Source organism: Lissotriton vulgaris, chromosome 7, assembly GCF_964263255.1.
Source record: "Lissotriton vulgaris chromosome 7, aLisVul1.2, whole genome shotgun sequence".
NCBI classification, from domain to species: Eukaryota; Metazoa; Chordata; class Amphibia; order Caudata; family Salamandridae; genus Lissotriton; species Lissotriton vulgaris.
The window spans coordinates 1,319,037,003-1,319,051,285 of record NC_141695.1 but is presented as its reverse complement, the minus strand read 5'-3'; the positions used below and the strand labels follow the sequence as shown (position 1 = coordinate 1,319,051,285).

The following is a 14,283-nucleotide window of genomic DNA, read 5'->3' as shown; positions in this document are numbered from 1 at the left end:
AGTTGGGTCCGAAATACTGCCCTGGTAGAATCCTAAGATGCCTCCTTTAGATTGGCTTTCATGGTTTTGGTTTGATACTAGTCTTTGCCATCATTTTCGGGGAGTATTTGATTGTGGGTTTCAATAGATACTCTCCTCGCCAGATTATTTGCAAAATCTACCTTGAACTCTACCGCTCCCACCACGGCCAGCACTCAAAGGAGATCCGAGCACCGCAAGCTGTATTGTTGCATTTTACAAAAAAGACGAAATTGGTAAAAGAAGTAATACCAGGGTTTATGTACAAAAAGACTCATTGGATACATGTAATTCACAGTCATAATATATTTAAAATATAACGGATAGTAGTCATGGTAGGGTCACAACTAAGAAGGAGAAGGTAGAAAGATGGCTTGTGAAATGGTGCGAACAATTGGAATTAAAAAAATCCGATTCATTCAGTTTAGTTGCTTGCTGTGTCCATTGCAGTCCGGGCACCAGTATATTCTTGCCAAAGGGCCTCTCCATCAAACTAGGCAAAGTCTCTGGTATGGGCTTGTGAGTCGGTATTGCTTACCCCTACCATGGTACAGTCTCTGCGGTGGCTGTCCTTCACTGATCGTGTGCATTTTTTGTTTCTTTTCCTACTCTTCCGACACTTGCAACTTTTTGTGCTGTAGAATGGGCCGAAGTGCCACTAAGTACTGAGTCTTTACCTCATAATCATGAAAGTTGGTGGCATGCATGATTCCACTCAGCCTTTTCTTGCAAGACAACTGCAATATTCTGCAGAGGAAAGAAAAATTGGTGTTATAAATCATCAGTTCCATCTAGGTCTGTACAGATACACAAAAACATTTATCCTTCCAATAGCCCATATGTGGCCATGGTCGCAGGGCCCCTGCAAGGTGGGGAAGTGTTCATGGGTGACATATGGTGTGCTAGACCGTCCAAAGACTCCCGCTATGTTCCAGAAGTGTAACCACCACAGAACCCCAAGTTGCAGATTTCAAAGAAAATGTTCCTAACTCAAAGCGATTAAGTCAAAGATACCACCCCCTTTGCAAAGGCTAACAGGTCACCTTTAAGTTACTCATTGCTATATACAAGAGGTACGAATGGGGTTTGCCCAGACAGTTTTAATGTTTGTTAAAATAAAGTTGCAAAATATTCTCCCTGGGAAGGCGCCACATTGGGTTGCAAAATCGAGGTTAAAGGGTTACCTACATCAGCTTGGGTACAAGAATGGGTGACTGTGTCAGAGGTAGAGGCAAGACACAGGTGGAGTGAGCAGTACTGCACCACTCACATCCCAACTTTATGCGAAAGAGCAAGAGATGTTCATGCAAAGGGACATTTGTTATTGAAGCTGGTTTTGGGATTCAACGTGCAATCAGGCAGTTAGTGCGGTATTTGAACGCAAACTAGCTATGGTATCAGCATTCTCAAGGCGCTATAAGCGTGTATTCAGAAGTGATGGAAAAGAGCAGTCATGCGTGCATTAAATGAGCCTGCTCAGTCTGATGTGCAGCTCAAAAGACATCTCCATTACACAGTAGCAGACATATGCGGCCATCCTTCTATTACACAACTATTGTCATACCAAGTATCCCCCCAGCACTGTGCTTCCAGCTGCCCAAGAAGAGCATGCCACTCTCATTGATAGTCCATCGCGCAGAACATATCTGGTCAAACCGGTTCAGAAGCTGAACCGGTTGAGTTATCACTTCAGTCCATAGTGCTCACCAATGAGCCAATCCCCATTGTAGCCCTTTAAGTTCCCGGTTAAGGCAAGGTGAAACAATGCACCTGTAAGAACATCCACCCTACTCAACTTTCTGTCAAGTGACTTAGGACAATGGATAGAGTGATCTGCTCAGGTTTCCTGTAGCCTCGAAATTAGATCTTTTTGTTGGGCCGGAGTGTACTCCCAATTGGATCTGAAAAGTCAGGATAGTGATGTGTTCCATTCCATCCCACACAACCCTGCAAATTATCACGGTGTATCTGTGCGCCTTACCTGTATGTAGGAAGAGGTGGTTTTTGCAGATCCTTTAGTAGACACATGCCTCTCTTCTCGGTGTCCTGCCCTTTCTTGGCTGTTGCGTTGAGGTGGGTGTACCTTTGAGGTAAGTGGGGTGGTGATTCCTCCTCCTGATATTTTTGATCATCAAGGACTGGGAGAATTGGAAAGGACTTCTGCACATTTCTTGAAGCAGTCTACAGCATAAAGTGCGGCAGAGGGTGCCTTGAACTTTCACAGCGCAAAATTCCAGGGTGCAAACATGCCTGCGGGTGGTAGTCCCATGTTGACTAAGAAGGTTTCAAGCAGCTGAAGATGGCCAAAGCCTCCAACTGTGGTGGGGGTGGTGGGAATGGCCATCCTTTTGTCTTGTACTGAACATAGTATGGCTGTTTTTGTGCCTATAGATATGTCCCCTGTACTTTGGGATCATGCTACGATGCCCCAGTATGCAATGCAGGCATCACATACTGGGTGAATGCCGACTCATGTTGCCTTTCTGGTTGTGGAGAGAAAAGGAGAAAACTCCAGGTTCTCTTCATGGTCATTGTCACGTATATTAGTCCAAAGCAGATGAACCGTGCAATATTCTAAAGCCGTTTTGGGTCAGCTACTGGACTCTAAATACACCCGGTTGGGTATCCCTTCAGACGTAGATATCCCTAGAGCCAAACTTCTATTTAGTAATGTGGACGATGTAGTGGGAAAGCGAGATGTAGGCAAACATTGGGGCGCACCAGATCCTCCCACACTGCAGGGCTGGAAAAATGGAATGGATCTATATATGGCGGCTGAAAAAGTCATATATTAAACCAGAGAAAGTTTACCAAAATATGGGGTCCCTGGTTAAGCTATGACTTTATTGACATGGGGAACAGCGAAGAGCAGCCCTGACCCTCACAGTCCCTGTAATGGGTGACAGATCAAGTACCAACATACAATCCGACAGTTGTCTGTTCCTTTCATATCTATGGCTATGAAATGTGTTGATGCAAAATATGATCGACTGTGCTTTCACTCCAACATACCTATTGTTTTTGGGCATGTTTACATGCTTGATGTATTGATCACAGAAAGTTCCAATAAAAAATGTTTTTTTTTTAGAAAAAAAAGTTACCTGTGTGCACACTAAATAAGCAAACTTCTTTCTGGTCAGACTAAACAAACTGGATTTCCAGAAAACTATGAATTGCGACTGCCAAGTGGAAATTCCATGGCATTTCTCAGACCACAGCTTTCTCGCATTAGTAGGTGTGGTCATCATTTTGAAGTTTCACTTGTTAGATTATATAAAGTGACTGCTTCAGTAATATATATCTGCAGGCTTCTTGGCATCTATAACATCCCTCTAGAATTAGCGGATATTTTGTATTGTCTTCTAGCCCCTACTTGCATGTGCTATCCATCGATTATCATCTCAGATTTCCCTATAAAAGGCAGGTTAGGTTACAAGTCGACACGTTAGTAAACATGATCACTCTCCATCCATCAGAGCAAAACATATGATCTTGGTAACCATTTTGCTCTGAGCAGTCTTTCCGTCTTCAATCATTATGGACTGTCTAAGAATTGAATCTAGAAAAACCTTCCATTTTGCGATAATAATGCTGCCCCATACCAGCTTGATTGCCTTTTAGGCATCACATACCATCTGAACCCGCCACCCAGCTTCCGAAACATAGGTTGCTTATTGAGTGCAGTCCTGTAGGTCAGTTGTGTAAAGATGGCCAGAGGTCAAGGAATGAGAGTTTCAGATCCCATGTATATAATGGTGGACTCTAGATTGGATGGTTCACCCCTCCAAGACTCCGCGGTCCTGGCATTGACCGGTCACATTGAGCTACTGCCAAGATGTCAACTCTTATTTCCAGGCATAAGATTTTCTAATACAAGTCTCTTGAAATCCCCTCATACTAGGGAAATATCAGTAGAGTAGGTTTTCTCATTAGGAAAAGGTGAAGCTAAAAGGGCTGGAGTTATTGCTTTCTACATCAAGGAATGGAGAACAAGAAGAGATTGATGAAGTTCCACTGGTGCAACTGCTGCTGTCTGTGCAATCACTAGATGAGGACATGACACCTTCACTAAGAGACTCGTAGCTTGGCTTCTTCGGAACAGCTTGGGTTCCATCAAAAACACAGTCCGTCTGATTGTCCGCCTTCCAAGGAAAGTCTACATATTGCATGATTTCCAGAACATTGATTCTTTCGTTGGGTTCAAGAGCCAAGAGTCGTCTAAACATACTAAGGGCTCCTGTGGTGAACCCTTCCCACAAAGGAGGCGGTTCCGCAGTACAGTTGTCCATCCAGTTGACAAATGCATTGTAGCCACTGTCTTCTGGCACAGCCTCCTCCCAAGGGAAGTATCCAGAGAGCACACAGAACAGAAGCACTCCCAAGGCCCAGGCATCCAGGCTGGAGGCAGCGTGCAAGGTGTCGCCCTCCCTGGGGCAGCAGAGTTCAGGGGACATGTACGATGAGGTGCCAGACCTGGCTCGGATAGGTGTCCCCTTCAAGCAAGTAAGACCAAAGTCATTCACTTTGACACAGCGGCACTCGTCATCGAACAGGAGGATATTTTCAGGTTTCACGTCACAGTGTACCAGTCCCTTGCTACCAATGAAGTCCAAAGCACTGGCAATCTGCACAGCACAACGTTTGGCCATCACTTCTGGAATTCCAACCTAAAAATAAGAATTAAAAAAAGTTTAGTAAAGTTTGACATAATGCATAATTCACTCCCAGAGTTAATTTCCAGAGCCCGCACTACATGGTCACTGAGTTTGTCAGTGCACATTTGGCACAAGACTAGTTGACACTCATTAGGCATGGTTTGAAGAACCATTTCCTTAATGCTGCTGTTCCCATCAAAGGTACACACTCTTCCCTCAATAAACACCAGGGGCCATATATGTACATGGGTATTGCAGCTCTGGAGTGTCACTTTTTCCAGTGCTTCCGTGGCGCAATGCCCTGCTCCATATTTGCAAGGTGGCGCTAAGCCACTTTCCATGGCTTGATGCAGTCTTGAAAATATGGTCCTCCTCCCCTCAGTTTTAAGCAGCAAAGGGGCATGCAATAATTGTTGCTGTGGGCCTACCCACACAACACCCATTGTTTTTTTACACTACCCCAGATTTACAAGGATCTGTACATCTGAGGCAGCACCAAAAACTATTTAGGCATTAGAGTGGCACAACAAAGAGAAATACTTGTATTTCTCCTGGCTTTTACCTGCCAACCAGGGCGCACTTGGTGCAAGCTAGTACAGGCTGCGGGAAGTGGGGGGGGGGGGGGGGTAGGGGTGCTCGAAGTAGGTATCCAAGCGGGCAGACAGGCACCTTGCACAGGAGAATACCAGTAGGGGGCGTCCTACCCATAGGAGGGGGCACACTCATGTCGGATTATATTTGACGTGGGGTGTTTAGAGGATGGGACACTGGCACCCTTTATGATCTCACTCGCAAAAAAGGATTTTGAAGGATCCACAGGAACAATTTTGGTTAGGTAAATACAGTGCATTAGCGCCTCTGTTAAGACTAGGTAATACCGCCCTTTAAACAAAACTGTACAATTGTGGACAACTGTGCATAAAGAAAATGTGTTTTAGTGTATATGTAAGAATAAATATGGCATGGGGTCCTACGACCACTCACCCATATAAATATATAAAGAACTTGTTTAGGTTTCTCGTCTGTGGCATGGGTTTGTTGGGGTAGGAGCGTTTGGGGGTCAAGTTAACCAAGGGACATTGTCGATGCGTGGTCAGATAGAATAAGGTCATGATTCTCATGATGGATTCTTGAGACCAACCAGAAAACTCAGTCTTATCCCATACTGACTGATGCAGATGTGTCAAAATAAGCGACACCATCTCCATTCTGGTTCAGGGTTGATGATCTCAGAATTGAGAAGCTCACCAACGGCGGAAGGGTACACTTCAACCTCAGCATTTTTCAGCAGGCATAGAAATGCGAAAGGTTTGGACGTCAAAAAGAAGTTAGGGCAGTATTTCCCAAACTGGGGTCCGCTGACCCCCAGGGGTCCGCGACACATTCCCAGGAGGTCCGTAGGCAGCAGTTTTAAAAGTACAGCCAAGTTCCTTGTATAATTAGCAGCTTTCGAGCAACAATAAGTGTCAAGATAATGCCAGTGATTAATGTACCTGCTGGAGAGAAATGAGAGTTTTGTTCAGTGGCAGCTTTGACTTAACTAATGTAGCACAGAGGGTTAATATGCCTACTGCAAAGAACGTGTAACATGCATTTTAAAAAGCAGTATTTTATGTGCATAGGTCAGTGGTTACTGCTTTTGTCACAGATTCTTTTGTTACTGTGCCCTTCATAAGTGGCAATCGTAATCGGGCAGAGGGGCCTATAAACTGTCAAAGAGCTGCTTACAAACTGCATGGCACCAGATAGTAGCTTATGTTTCTTCCCAGTCATTCATTCTCCTGATGCTGCTAAAAAGGTTTATTTGGGTGGAAATACATTTTAATGTTAAAGTCAGTGCTAGCCACTGTTTTATGTTCTGAATCCTGAGATTTTGCTTTTCCAGACCAAGCACTCTTCAAAAATGCCTACCAGTATGAATGACATGTGAATACTACACCTTGTAGTCCCCTTTACCTCATGTAACATTTCTATACACTGATTTACATGTATGATTCATCTATACTACTATTATAAAGAGAGAACTGCGTCCTTTGAGCCAGGTAAACTCGAAAACTACACAACCAATCGCAACACCCAATACAGCGTTGGAAAGGGGGGGGGGGGTCCTGTAGATGGACATAGGTTATAAAATATAAAAAAATAAACGTTATTTAAAAAATAAACAATAAAAAAAAAAGTAGTCCCTAAGAAGTAGCTCCGGCCGTGTGAGCAAACAACGTGGACGTGCGTGCTGACATCATCTAGCGTGGGGAGGAGCGGCGGACAGCAGCGGTGAAGTCGGACTGAGATAGATGAAGCGCGGGGAGGAGCTGAACGTGTGCGGCTGACTGAAGCAATGGGAGGATCTGGAGCGAGGAGCGGTGAAGTCGGGCTGAGGTAGGTGCGGAACGTGTGCGGCTGACTGAAGCAATGGGAGGAGGCGGAACGAGGAGCGGTGAAGTCGGACTGAGGTAGGTGAAGCGCGGGAGCGCTGGGAGGAGGCAGAACGTGTGCGGCTCAGTGAAGTGCTGGGAGTAGGCGGAACGTGTGCGGCTAAGTGAAGCGTGGGGAGGAGTGGCCCGTTAGCGCGGGGAGGAGCGGTGAACTGTGTGCAGATGATTGGGGGCCATGAAGTTGGCGGTTTGGCTGATTGGGGGCCCTGAAGATGGCGGTTACGCTCTAGGGGACCCCCGGGCAACGTTGGGACGGGCTGCGGCCCTGAAGCAGCCTTTTGCTCCCGGACAATGTCGGGACGGGCTGCTAGTTGTTTCTATAAGTGTGATGTAAAGTGCTTTGACATTCTACAATCAGACCCCCCAGGATATTGCGGCATGGATTAGCAAATTTAGCGGCACAAATTTGGAAATTTAGCGGCACAAATATGGAAATTTAGCTGCATTTTTGCTGCACTTTATTTTACTCATAATCCTTCATTTTCAGCCTGAAATCAATAGTAGGTGTTTTAGCAGTCTCTTCCACTTTGAAATAGGCATGTTTAAAGTGTCTGCAGCTCTACGTAGGCACAGCATCAGTCCTAACCTCGTGGGAGGGAGCTGTATTTATCCCTGACATGTTCTAGTGCCATGTATGCACCCCTATTGTGGGGCACCGCTGCCTACGGATCCGAGAGGCAGGACACCTCTTCCTCAGGCACCCTCTTTTGCCAATTGTGGGTGCCACTGATGCCCTGCAACATTGGTAGCAGCATAATATTTCTTTTTTTTTAAATTTGCTGCAAAGATATTGCTAACAGATGAGAAATGTGCCAGTAAATCTGTTCTAGCTTACTTAATTGGTTACATAGAGGCTGCATTTTAAAATATCTTACAGGGTTAAGATACCTGTTGTAGAGACCATTGTGTGCCCTACAATTTCAATGGGATTTTAATAGAGGTAAGATAACTTTTGCTCCCAGCTGAATATTGAAATAAGAAAGCCTTCCTACTGTCAGCACGTTGCGGCACCCAGCCGAATACAAACAGCTTGCAGGCGCTGCTGAGTTATCAGACACCAGGATAAATTCCGCATTTTTCTCTGGGAAATCTCCCCTTTCTCTTTTCTCATTTTCAGTTTTGTTCTTGATTCCATCACTTCTCATCCCTATAATTCCCCCTCCAGTGCTTCTTATCATTCTCTTTCAAATTGTCTTTCCTCCTTACTCGCTCAGTTCTCTTATTCATTGTTTTTTCTCTCTTTTTCACTCCAATTTTCTTCCTCGGTTCTTTTCAGTGCGTAGCTTTTCCTTTCATGCCTTTCCCTCCTGCTTTCAGTTTGTCCTTCCTGCCTCTCTCGTGCATTCACTTCCAGCACTTCTCATTTGTCTTCCAATGTCTTCTATCTTTGTCTCTCGTTTATATTAAAACTCCCCACCTCTCCTCCTCTTCTCTTCCCTCCTCTTTGCCCCCCTCCCCCACTTCAGCTCTCAAGCACTCATCGCCCCCCTCCATTTCCTCTCGGGGAACCTTTTACTCATTCTCCTTGCAACTCTATTCTCCTGTCCCACCGTTCTCTACATCTTGTACTCTTTCTCCCTTCTGTTCCCATCTCTTCTATTCATCTTTTCCCCATCGCAACCTCGTTCTGCCCCCCTCAAGGCCTCTCCCTTCCCTCCCCTCTTTAGCCTTGGCCTCCTTTCGCACACCTAATTCTTCTATCCCAGCTCTCCTTTGCCATCTTTATCTTCCTCCCACCCTCTGCAACTCCCACCTTCCATGTCTTTCCAACCTTCACTTTCTAGCCCCTTCACGCTTCCTTCACATCTCACACTTCTCTCCCCTATCGTCTCTTCACCTTCCCCCCTCCTCCAATCTCTCTTCCCCTCGCCTCTACATCATCCAGCCCTCCCCGTTCGGGCCCCCTCACGTCTCATTCACAGCTCCCCCCTCTCCACGCTGCACATCTTTCCGTTCCTCGCAATTTGCTCTTCATTTAAATGCCCGCAGTTGCCGCTCGTCATATCAGCTCACCTCCCCCCACACCTCCTTTGCCTGCTCCACCACACGATGCACAGGCTGTTCGAAATCTCACTTGACCTAGAGATTCACCATGGGTGGGAGGGGGGCAGGGTTACTTCTAGGAGTGAAGCCGCAGTCTGTTCCCAACAAGGGCGATGTGTAGGAATACACACGTGGGGCCGGCATACCAGCTGAGCAGGTCGGGCGAGATCTGCTAAAAAAAAAGACTTCCCCCCCCCCCCCCCCCCCCCCCCCCCAGAAATCATAGACGGACATTATTGTAACTAATGCCTGCAAAGGCCTAACAAATATGCCCCACATTTTGACATTGCGGACAGCTGTTCTGTCATCACAGACAACTAAAAGGGGCCTCCTTCCAAGCGCTGACCAACCATCCAAATTTCGCGGGCAGTTTTGTAAAAATCGCGGGATTTTTACAAAACTGCCGATTTCGCGATTTTTTTGCAAATCGCGAAATCGCGAAATCCTGGAGGGTCTGTACAATGGTATGAGATGCTATAAAACAAATGAAATACATGTGACAGGTGATATGGAGAGATGAGAGGCACTGTTGGAGGGTGATAATAAGGGAATCATTGAAGAACCCCAACAAAGATTGTTGCATCCTGGTGCACAGTAAGGCCTTCATTTACTATTCTTTAAAAGTTAATATAATGCAATATATAATGAAAAATGTGTTGTAGAATGCACCATTGTTTCCTAAATATGTTGAGGGGGGAAGAGCATCCCAAAGCCCCCTTTGCAGTGGTCAGGCTCACTCCCCGCACTTGGGTGCAATCTGTGGGGACAGGTCTGAAACCATTTGCCAGGGCTGCTTTGGGTTTCCAGTCTCACTCTGGCAGGAGAAGGAGCCTTGTAGTGCGAAATAAAACCAACATTTTAAAAGTTAGTAATGGAGATGCAGCACCAACCTTCCTAATAATGTTTTTTCCTTTTTTGCAAATTCCTTCAATATAAAATACTACGGGCCAGATGTACGACACGTTTTTATATGCGCAAATGGGTTTGCGAATGCAAAAACCTATTGGACGATGTACATAGCCTATTTCGCGAGTCGCAATTTTTTTGCAACTCGCTAAATAGATTTTGCAGCTTGCTATTTGGACGCGGCATTCCCTTCCAAATAGCGAGCCTCAAAACCATGTACAAATGTTTGTCACAAAACACTTGCAATCACCACCTACTTCAAGTAGATGGTAATGAATTCACATATGGGAAGGGGTCCCTAGGGGACCCCTTCCCAAATGCATGCAAAAAAAAATTTATGAGCAGGCAGTGGTCCCAGGGACCACTGCCTGCCCTTAAAAAATGAAACAAAAACGTTTCATTTTCTTTCTTTTAAAAAAAAAAAAAAAAAAAAAAAAAAAAAAAAAAAAAAAAAAAAAAAAAAGCATGGAAAACGGGCTGCATTTTTTTTTAAACTGCTTTCTTTAAAAGCAGTCCCAGACATAGTGGTCTGCTGAGCCAAGTAGGCCACCATCCCTGGGAGGGCTGCATTCCCAATGGGCTCGCAAATTGCGAGAGGCTCATTAATATTAATGAGCCTCGCAATTTGTGACCCCATTTGGGAATCCCAAACGGTGTTAAAGACACTGTTGTAAATTTCATTTAGCGACTCGCAATTTGCCACTTGCAATGTGTCGCCAAATTGCGAGGCACTAAATGAAATGATCGTACATCTGGCCTCAAAATCCTTAGTAATTTGAGTATTCGTTTTGTGTGCACGTGTTTTTTTTTCGAATTACTGTTTTAATGTGTGAAATTTAAAATCATACAAATTGCTTGAGGGTCCCCGGCTTCCAGTGGTGACTCAATGGGGTCCTCAGGAGTCAAAAATTTGGGAACCACTGCGTTAGAGCATATGGAAGCCACCAGTCAAGCCTCCGCATCTCAATGTTTCAATTGTTACGCAAGTTACGTAGGCCTAGTGTCCATACCAAGGTGCCATACCATTGTACAATTCTTCTCATACAGCCATAGCCAACAGCACACATACCCGATCCTCGATCATGTCGAACAGATCCCCAACAGGAGACCACTCCTGGGCAAAAACATAATGGTCGATAGTCTGGAAAGCCACTCCATAGGAGCCGATGATGTTGGGGTGTGACGAGAGAAAGAAAGATGTGTAGTGCTCCATCAGAAATCTTTCCAGCGTTGTTTGGCTCTTTTTTAGAAGTTTCAATGCTGTGGTCTTGTCTGTAAGAGATATGGACGTTTAACATTACAATGTCTCGTCTTGAATTTCTCATCTCATGTCAACCACTTTTGAAGGCCATCAGGATTTAATATGTGGATTTGTGCAACACCTGCAAGAGGGCATGATAAACAGTTCTGGCCTGAGTCAGTGGAACCACATCAGATGAACCTGCATAGCAAGTAACTCAAAATAATTCCACTATTGTGCATCCATTTTTATATACTACAGCAATTTAACAACACTGACATTTTCTTCAATCAAGGTCTGTTTTTATCCAACTAAATATGTATCCACGTTTGATTGACCGTTTCCAACGAGAAATGTGACGTGTTAACAATAAACTTAATAATTAATCAAGGGAATCCCGGAGTCTACCTATAGATACAGGAAGACCCAGATCAACAAGTTTCCAGCTCATCATCTATGTGGGAGCGAAGAAAGAAACAGCTCGGGCTTACAACCTAAGACTGTATGAAGCTACTTTGTTGGAGGTTGTTCGGAAATGGGTGTTTAAAGAGACTACTTTCCACTATTTGGTGTTTGCTGCCTGCTTACCTGTTGTCTTGTCTTTAGCCATCAACACAGATCCAAAGCTCCCAGACCCAAGCTCTTCGACAACTTGATAATAGTCTTCGAGGTCTACCTCCTGCAGCCTAGAAGACATCATGGACACCAGCCCTTCTAGGATACACTGAGTTTCAATCACTGTTGGGCTCATGGCTTGATTTACTGGGGTACCTACAGGCGGACACAATGAAAAAACAAAAAAAAGTTACCACAGAGAACAATAGCAAAGTACAAATACATTGAAAACTGGCACAAACCAAGAAATCACTTGCATCATGGTGACTCGGTCTAAGAATGTTACTTTAGTATATATTCATTAGGACACAATGCAACTTCCTAAAATGTGATTTTCTCTAATCTTCTGGTGTAGAAGCTTAAAACGCATATACATGATTAAAGCTACCTTGGTAATTCCACAAGAAAATAGCTATTGCTGTGATCGACCTATATTTTAAATTTGTATAACATATTTAGAACAAAATTAAAGACTTGCTTAATACTGGAATCATGAAAAATCCATATACTACTGACAAAGGTTAAGTAGGTCACTAACTTGGTTCATAGTGCCAAGGGAGGGTAGCCTTTGAATAGGTTGACCTAGTTTTCCTAGGACTGCCTAGTTCCGGGAAAAGATTTTTATACAGATATCCGTGAATCACCCATATATTAATCTTGTGATTTCTTAGATACATATATTACGTAGTTTTATGTGGCTGCTGTTCAGCATGGCTAACATTTATTTAAATCAGAGGGGATATGGGGGGGTGGGGGGGGGAGAGTTAGAATGAGCTATGATCCATTCAGCTTCCTATCAGTCAGTCAATCAGTCAAAATCAATAGGGAATGGATCACGTGTACCTGCAACCTTGGTCCACTGTATTCTATCCGTCAGTACTTTAAAAAGTACTTATAAAACCCTCATTCACGTAGGCAGGCCGTGTGGCGGTTTATCTTGATTCTCCGCCTGTATCAGATACGTGACAGCATCATCATTGGGTCTCTTTTTGTATGCTTCCTCCGCCTGGAGGGAACCACTGGTTTTTGCAGTAGTGATCAGTAATCGGTGGTGAGTGAAAGGTGCTCAAGTGAAGTGTGGTGATTAAAAAGTGATCATCATACTACCTAAAAATTAAAATTTTATTCCATTTGGTGTATGAGAAGACTATAAAAAAAGAAGTTTGTGCAGGAAAGGACTGTTGATGAGTTCACCGCACTCTTAGTCCAATTTGATGGTCGACATGTTTCAGCCCTTATAGGTGCCCCTAAGAGGTCGTAGGGCTTTCTTCAGGACCTAAAAACAGTATGAGAATTGGATGTTGTCCAATACAGAAGGGTATTTGTCAGAGTGTGAATACTCTGAATTTATGGTTGAAAATACCTTTGGAAGTCCTGATTAGGGCTTCAACAGGCGGCTGACAGCGCATGTTACAGAGTCCCAGGACTCTAGAACCAGCGCCAGCACAAGTTGTGCAGTCTGCAGACGAGCAGGTATTGCGCTGTCAGCCGCCCGTTGAAGCCCTAAGTGCTCAATGACTGTTTAGTCAGCCCTCTAGGGCCACCCAAACCAGCCATGTGCACTTTCCCCGTTCTCCATGCAGGCTGCATTACAACCTGCATGGAGAACAAGCCCAGGCTCCCCTTCCCTGGTTGAGTGTCCAACCAGGATGCTCATAACCAATCACAACGCTGTATTGCAGCGTTGTGATTGGTCAGTGGGACCCGGCTGTGCTTCCGTTCGAGACAGAAGAGCAGAGACGCAGGACCCAGTGCAAAGGTAAGTTTAATGTATTCATTTTTTTTAAATATGCGCGCCCCACCACCCGCGAGCCATGCTGGTCGCTGAAATTAGAACAGCTATGAAGCCAGCCAATGGAAAGCAATGGCTGCCTATAAGCTCACTATTAGTGTGGAAAACTATATAGGCGAGATTCACAAAGGTAAACTGACACTTGTTTAAGTTCACACATGTTTTGGAATTCACAAGCTCTTATTTATTAGTAAGTTTACAACAGCAGAGACTCCGCAGTCGATCAGAGAACTCTGCACATAAAAAGATACAACATTCCTATCTTTTTACTCACAGAATTCTCCAATCCTGCGTAGTCTCTGCAGTTATACACTTAGCATTAAATAGGAGTTTGTGAATTCAAAAAGAAGCAAACAAGCTAAAGTATTAATTTTACCTTTGCGATTCAGGCTATACGTCTCTAAAAAAACACGGTCTTAGGCAAGATATAAAAAATGGATGCTCCAAATCCTTAGTCTTGGATGGCGGAGTCCAAGATGGCCAGAAAATCTCAACAACAACAAAAACAAATGGGACATGCTTTGTTTGGCCTAGAGACTGCAGCTGACCGACTCGGTAGACCTCAGTCGTGAGTATAGC

The 14,283-nt window shown here is 44.5% G+C and overlaps 1 protein-coding gene across 1 annotated transcript; it reads right to left on the bottom strand.

The window, feature by feature from the left end:
* Positions 1-253: 253 nt before the first annotated feature.
* On the bottom strand, positions 254-12,062 carry LOC147703590 (serine/threonine-protein kinase SBK1-like). The gene is made up of 4 exons (XM_086928939.1): positions 11,886-12,062; positions 11,127-11,329; positions 2,000-4,685; positions 254-765 (listed from the first exon to the last, which is right to left on the bottom strand). Exons 1-3 carry the CDS (start codon positions 12,046-12,048, stop codon positions 3,948-3,950), a joined length of 1,104 nt encoding a protein of 367 aa, XP_086785065.1. The 5' UTR covers positions 12,049-12,062; the 3' UTR covers positions 254-765; positions 2,000-3,947.
* Between the last annotated feature and the right edge of the window lie 2,221 nt (positions 12,063-14,283).